At 40.8% G+C, this 7,328-nt stretch overlaps 1 protein-coding gene across 1 annotated transcript in view; it reads right to left on the bottom strand.

Moving 5' to 3' along the window:
- The window catches only part of ik (IK cytokine), a 55,938-nt gene that overhangs the window by 36,811 nt on the left and 11,799 nt on the right, over positions 1–7,328 (bottom strand). Inside the window, exons 11-18 of the mRNA XM_056414125.1 lie at positions 7,059–7,098; positions 6,743–6,992; positions 1,957–1,975; positions 1,750–1,833; positions 1,555–1,639; positions 1,386–1,443; positions 1,159–1,247; positions 973–1,081 (exon numbers count right to left, since the gene is read on the bottom strand). Of these exons, the coding sequence (XP_056270100.1) occupies positions 973–1,081; positions 1,159–1,247; positions 1,386–1,443; positions 1,555–1,639; positions 1,750–1,833; positions 1,957–1,975; positions 6,743–6,992; positions 7,059–7,098 (734 nt within the window). The remainder of the gene's footprint in view (positions 1–972; positions 1,082–1,158; positions 1,248–1,385; positions 1,444–1,554; positions 1,640–1,749; positions 1,834–1,956; positions 1,976–6,742; positions 6,993–7,058; positions 7,099–7,328) is intronic.

Genomic DNA, 7,328 nt, shown 5'->3' with positions numbered 1-7,328 from the left:
CATGATGACGTCATAGTGACCTCATGGTGACGTCATAGTGACCTCTTGGTGACGTCATAGTCACCTCTTGATGACCTCATGGTGACGTCAGTGACCTCATGGTGACGTCATAGTGACCTCTTGATGACCTCATGGTGACGTCATAGTGACCTCATGGTGACGTCATAGTGACCTCTTGGTGACGTCATAGTGACCTCTTGATGACCTCATGGTGACCTCTTGATGACGTCATAGTGACCTCTTGGTGACGTCATCGTGACGTCATAGTGACCTCTTGATGACGTCATAGTGACCTCATCGTGACCTATTGGTGACGTCATAGTGACCTCATGGTGACGTCATCGTGACCTCATGGTGACGTCATCGTGACCTCAGTGACCTCTTGATGACCTCATGGTGACGTCATCGTGACCTCACGGTGACGTCATAGTGACCTCATTGTGACCTCTTGGTGACCTTTTGGTGACCTCTTGGTGGCGTCATAGTGACCTCTTGATGACCTCATGGTGACCTTGATGACGTCATAGTGACCTCATCGTGACCTATTGGTGACGTCATAGTGACCTCTTGATGACCTCATGGTGACGTCATAGTGACCTCTTGATGACCTCATGGTGACGTCAGTGACCTCTTGTTGACGTCATAGTGACCTCTTGATGACGTCATTGTGACCTCATGGTGATGTCATAGTGACCTCTTGATGACCTCATGGTGATCTCTTGATGACGTCATAGTGACCTCATGGTGACGTCATAGTGACCTCTTGATGACCTCATGGTGACGTCATAGTGACCTCTTGATGACCTCATGGTGACGTCAGTGACCTCTTGTTGACGTCATAGTGACCTCTTGATGACGTCATTGTGACCTCATGGTGATGTCATAGTGACCTCATGGTGATCTCTTGATGACGTCATAGTGACCTCATCGTGACCTATTAGTGACCTCATGGTGACGTCATAGAGAACTCACAGCACTGATCTTCTTCCACTGGCGGTCCAGTTCTGCCTTCTCATTGGTCTCTTTGAAGCGGCGAGTCTTCCTGCCCTCAGACATCTTGATGCCGTACTGGAAGGCAGCCCTGCAGGAACAACTCATCTTCATCATCGCCTTCATCACCATCATCATCACCGCGAGAGGAACAAAGACCAGACGTACTTTGGCAGCGCCTCCTTGTTGTTCATATAATCAGAGTACTCCTCCTGAGTGTCAAAGTCCCAGCGGCCCAGAGGCCCCTTCTTGTTGCCCTGAAATACACAGGAACACAGGGACTAGTGCTCTGGGACTAGTGCTCTGGGACTAGTGCTCTGGGACTAGTGCTCTAGTCCCAGAGCACTAGGGGGTGATGACAGACACGGTCCAGGTCATGAAGGTTTAAAGGGTACCTGGTCCATCTTACTGTAGTCCACCTCCTCATCACTGTCCACAGCCAGGTCGTCCATCCTGTACACAGACAGGTTGGAAGTACATGAAGGACTACGTTCTTCTATATACATATATATGTGTGTATATATATATACATATATACACACAGAACATGTGTGTATATCTTACGTAGCGGGGTAACACTCTGCATACGAGTTGGATCCTCCAAAGAAATCTCCCAGTTGCTCTTTACCGTCTCTCCTCTGAGAACCAGTTCAGACTGGTTAAGGACCAATACTAGAGTACACAGTACATATATCCACAGTACAGCGTATACACACACAGTACACAGTATATATATATATATATATAAAAGAGGATATGGCTCCTGGCCCGGCCATTGGCTGCCTGCTGCTCCTGCAAACTTCTCATTGATGATCTTGATCTGGTCTCGAACTGATCCAGGACCTGTTGGCCCAGACCCTCCCCGAGTTAACCAGCGGCTCATTGGATATGTGCTAGAAATATAATATCCAAATGTGTCTGTATGTAATATATACACACACACGTGTAATAACTGATAGTATTTACCGTCATCCACCTCCAGCACCTGTAGACAGGTACACAGACAGACAGGTAGTCAGGTACACAGACAGGTAGCGTCAGTAACAATAATAAACGTCAAAGCTGCGAGCAGCGATGAACGTCTTGGCTCATCTGCGCCACTAGGGGGCGCTGAGAGGTTGTGTTGATGTGTTTCTCATGTTGTGTTCATGTGTTTCTCATGTTGTGTTTGTGTGTTTCTCATGTTGTGTTTATGTGTTTCTCATGTTGTGTTCATGTGTTCCTCATGTTGTGTTTCTCATGTGTTCATGATGTTGTGTTTATGTGTTTCTCATGTTGTGTTTATGTGTTTCTCATGTTGTGTTTATGTGTTCCTCATGTTGTGTTCATGTGTTCCTCATGTTGTGTTTGTGTGTTTCTCATGTTGTGTTTATGTGTTTCTCATGTTGTGTTGATGTGTTTCTCATGTTGTGTTCATGTGTTTCTCATGTTGTGTTCATGTGTTCCTCATGTTGTGTTTCTCATGTGTTCATGATGTTGTGTTTATGTGTTTCTCATGTTGTGTTTATGTGTTTCTCATGTTGTGTTTATGTGTTCCTCATGTTGTGTTTCTCATGTTGTGTACATGTGTTCCTCATGTTGTGTTTCTCATGTTGTGTTGATGTGTTTCTCATGTTGTGTTTATGTGTTTCTCATGTTGTGTTCATGTGTTTCTCATGTTGTGTTCATGTGTTTCTCATGTTGTGTTCATGTGTTCCTCATGTTGTGATCATGTTTTCCTCATGTTGTGTTTCTCATGTTGTGTTGATGTGTTTCTCATGTTGTGTTTCTCATGTTGTGTTCATGTGTTTCTCATGTTGTGTTTCTCATGTTGTGTTTCTCATGTTGTGTTCATGTGTTTCTCATGTTGTGTTCATGTCTTCCTCATGTTGTGTTCATGTGTTTCTCATGTTGTGTTCATGTGTTTCTCATGTTGTGTTTCTCATATTGTGTTCATGTGTTTCTCATGTTGTGTTTCTCATATTGTGTTTGTGTGTTTCTCATGTTGTGTTTGTGTTTCTCATGTTGTGTTTGTGTTTCTCATGTTGTCTTTATGTGTTTCTCATGTTGTGTTTATGTGTTTCTCATGTTGTGTTTGTGTGTTTCTCATGTTGTGTTCATGTGTTTCTCATGTTGTGTTCATGTGTTTCTCATGTTGTGTTTGTGTGTTTCTCATGTTGTGTTTATGTGTTTCTCATGTTGTGTTTCTCATGTTGTGTTCATGTGTTTCTCATGTTGTGTTCATGTGTTTCTCATGTTGTGTTCATGTCTTCCTCATGTTGTGTTCATGTGTTTCTCATGTTGTGTTTATGTGTTTCTCATGTTGTGTTCATGTGTTTCTCATGTTGTGTTTCTCATATTGTGTTCATGTGTTTCTCATGTTGTGTTCATGTGTTTCTCATGTTGTGTTTATGTGTTTCTCATGTTGTGTTTGTGTTTCTCATGTTGTGTTTGTGTGTTTCTCATGTTGTGTTGATGTGTTTCTCATGTTGTGTTTCTCATGTTGTGTTTATGTGTTTCTCATGTTGTGTTTCTCATGTTGTGTTTATGTGTTTCTCATGTTGTGTTTCTCATGTTGTGTTCATGTGTTTCTCATGTTGTGTTTCTCATGTTGTGTTCATGTGTTGTGTTCATGTGTTTCTCATGTTGTGTTTGTGTGTTTCTCATGTTGTGTTTCTCATGTTGTGTTTATGTGTTTCTCATGTTGTGTTCATGTGTTCCTCATGTTGTGTTTCTCATGTTGTGTTCATTTGTTTCTCATGTTGTGTTTATGTTTCTCATGTTGTGTTTATGTGTTTCTCATGTTGTGTTCATGTGTTTCTCATGTTGTGTTCATGTGTTTCTCATGTTGTGTTCATGTGTTTCTCATGTTGTGTTTATGTGTTTCTCATGTTGTGTTCATGTGTTTCTCATGTTGTGTTCATGTGTTTCTCATGTTGTGTTTGTGTGTTTCTCATGTTGTGTTTCTCATGTTGTGTTCATGTGTTGTGTTCATGTGTTTCTCATGTTGTGTTTGTGTGTTTCTCATGTTGTGTTTTTCTCATGTTGTGTTTGTGTGTTTCTCATGTTGTGTTTCTCATGTTGTGTTTATGTGTTTCTCATGTTGTGTTCATGTGTTTCTCATGTTGTGTTTCTCATATTGTGTTCATGTGTTTCTCATGTTGTGTTCATGTGTTTCTCATGTTGTGTTTGTGTTTCTCATGTTGTGTTTGTGTTTCTCATGTTGTCTCATGTGTTCGTGTGTTTCTCATATTGTGTTCATGTGTTTCTCATGTTGTGTTCATGTGTTTCTCATGTTGTGTTTCTCATGTTGTGTTTATGTGTTTCTCATGTTGTGTTCATGTGTTTCTCATGTTGTGTTCATGTGTTTCTCATGTTGTGTTTATGTGTTTCTCATGTTGTGTTCATGTGTTTCTCATGTTGTGTTCATGTTCTCATGTTTCTCATGTTGTGTTTCTCATGTTTGTGTTTCTCATGTTGTGTTTATGTGTTTCTCATGTTGTGTTTATGTGTTTCTCATGTTGTGTTTATGTGTTTCTCATGTTGTGTTTGTGTGTTTCTCATGTTGTGTTCATGTGTTTCTCATGTTGTGTTTCTCATATTGTGTTCATGTGTTTCTCATGTTGTGTTCATGTGTTTCTCATGTTGTGTTTCTCATATTGTGTTCATGTGTTTCTCATATTGTGTTTGTGTGTTTCTCATGTTGTGTTCATGTGTTTCTCATGTTGTGTTTGTGTTTCTCATGTTGTCTTTATGTGTTTCTCATGTTGTGTTTATGTGTTTCTCATGTTGTGTTTGTGTGTTTCTCATGTTGTGTTTCTCATGTTGTGTTCATGTGTTGTGTTCATGTGTTTCTCATGTTGTGTTTCTCATGTTGTGTTTATGTGTTTCTCATGTTGTGTTCATGTGTTTCTCATGTTGTGTTTATGTGTTTCTCATGTTGTGTTCATGTTTCATTTGTTTCATGTGTTTCTCATGTTGTGTTCCTCATGTTGTGTTTCTCATGTTGTGTTCATTTGTTTCTCATGTTGTGTTTCTCATGTTGTGTTTATGTGTTTCTCATGTTGTGTTTATGTGTTTCTCATGTTGTGTTCATGTGTTTCTCATGTTGTGTTTGTGTGTTCCCCATGTTGTGTTTCTCATGTTGTGTTCATTTGTTTCTCATGTTGTGTTTGTGTTTCTCATGTTGTGTTTATGTGTTTCTCATGTTGTGTTTATGTGTTTCTCATGTTGTGTTTATGAGTTTCTCATGTTGTGTTTCTCATGTTGTGTTTGTGTGTTTCTCATGTTGTGTTTATGTGTTTCTCATGTTGTGTTTATGTGTTTCTCATGTTGTGTTTGTGCGTTTCTCATGTTGTGTTTGTGTGTTTCTCATGTTGTGTTTCTCATGTTGTGTTTGTGTGTTCCCCATGTTGTGTTTCTCATGTTTGTGTTCTCATGTTGTGTCATTATGTGTGTTCTCATGTTGTGTTTATGTGTTTCTCATGTTGTGTTATGTGTTTCTCATGTTGTGTTTATGTGTTTCTCATGTGTTTGTGTGTTTCTCATGTTGTGTTTCTCATGTTGTGTTTGTGTGTTCCCCATGTTGTGTTTCTCATGTTGTGTTCATTTGTTTCTCATGTTGTGTTTGTGTGTTTCTCATGTTGTGTTTATGTGTTTCTCATGTTGTGTTTGTGTGTTTCTCATGTTGTGTTTGTGTGTTTCTCATGTTGTGTTTATGTGTTTCTCATGTTGTGTTCATGTGTTTCTCATGTTGTGTTCATGTGTTTCTCATGTTGTGTTCATGTGTTTCTCATGTTGTGTTTATGTGTTTCTCATGTTGTGTTTATGTGTTTCTCATGTTGTGTTTGTGTTTCTCATGTTGTGTTTGTGTTTCTCATGTTGTGTTCATGTGTTTCTCATGTTGTGTTTATGTGTTTCTCATGTTGTGTTTATGTGTTTCTCATGTTGTGTTCATGTGTTTCTCATGTTGTGTTCATGTGTTTCTCATGTGTTCATGTTCTCATGTTGTGTTATATGTTTCTCATGTTGTGTTATGTGTTTCTCATGTTGTGTTTATGTGTTTCTCATGTTGTGTTCGTGTGTTTCTCATGTTGTGTTCGTGTGTTTCTCATGTTGTGTTTGTGTTTCTCATGTTGTGTTTATGTGTTTCTCATGTTGTGTTTATGTGTTTCTCATGTTGTGTTTATGTGTTTCTCATGTTGTGTTTATGTGTTTCTCATGTTGTGTTTGTGTGTTTCTCATGTTGTGTTCATGTGTTTCTCATGTTGTGTTCATGTGTTTCTCATGTTGTGTTTGTGTGTTTATCATGTTGTGTTTATGTGTTTCTCATGTTGTGTTTGTGTGTTTCTCATGTTGTGTTTGTGTTTCTCATGTTGTGTTTATGCGTTTCTCATGTTGTTTGTGTTTCTCATGTTGTGTTTATTTGTTTCTCATGTTGTGTTTCTCATGTTGTGTTTATGTGTTTCTCATGTTGTTTGTGTGTTTCTCATGTTGTGTTTATGTGTTTCTCATGTTGTGTTTGTGTTTCTCATGTTGTGTTTATGTGTTTCTCATGTTGTGGAGAACTCGCCCAGCATGGGTTTCTCACTAAATTCAAAATGGCCGAAAATCAAAGTAGGCGGAGCTTAGGGGAGCAGGTCCAAGTGGACCTTCTGGGCGAGGAGCTTCGCCGGGCAGACTGGGGGCGCTAGAGAGCAGCTGTCCAAATGTAGGGCTTGTGTTTATGATGCGTGTAAACAACAACAACAACAACATATTGATGATGACCGACCTGCTGCTCGTCTCCTCGAGGCTTCTCAAAGTAACTGTGTCTCCTGCTCTTGCCGTCTTCCTCCTTCTCCCTCTCCCTCTCCTTCTCCCTCTCCTTCTCCCTCTCCCTCTCCTTCTCCCTCTCCCTCTCCCTCTCCCTCTCCTTCTCCTTCTCCTTCTCCCTCTCCCTCTCCCTCTCCCGGTGTCGGTCCTTGTCTTTGGGAGGCTTGGAGGTGGAGGACGGGATGTAGTCCCCGATGTCCTCAAAGATGCTGCAACACAGAGACAGTGAGACGGGTTCTGCACCACAGAAGAAGAAGAAGAGTTGTTGAACTGACCTGAGATCAGCTTCAGGAGCCCGTTTGTCCTCCAGCTTCCCTGAAGCACAGGAAGTACAAGTACACAGAGTACACTGAGTACACACAGTACACTGAGTACACACAGTACACAGAGTACACACAGTACACAGAGTACACCGAGTACACAGAGTATACCGAGTAGACAGAGTAATAGGCTGCTCGTATGTCTCCTCCTCCTCACCTTTGTCCTTCCTCTTGACCTTCTTGTGCCGGGTCCCTTTCCCCTCTCCTCCTCTCCTCCTCTCCCCT

Source organism: Pseudoliparis swirei, chromosome 5 (assembly GCF_029220125.1).
Source record: "Pseudoliparis swirei isolate HS2019 ecotype Mariana Trench chromosome 5, NWPU_hadal_v1, whole genome shotgun sequence".
NCBI lineage: Eukaryota > Metazoa > Chordata > Actinopteri > Perciformes > Liparidae > Pseudoliparis > Pseudoliparis swirei.
This window is presented reverse-complemented; position numbering and strand designations above follow the sequence as displayed.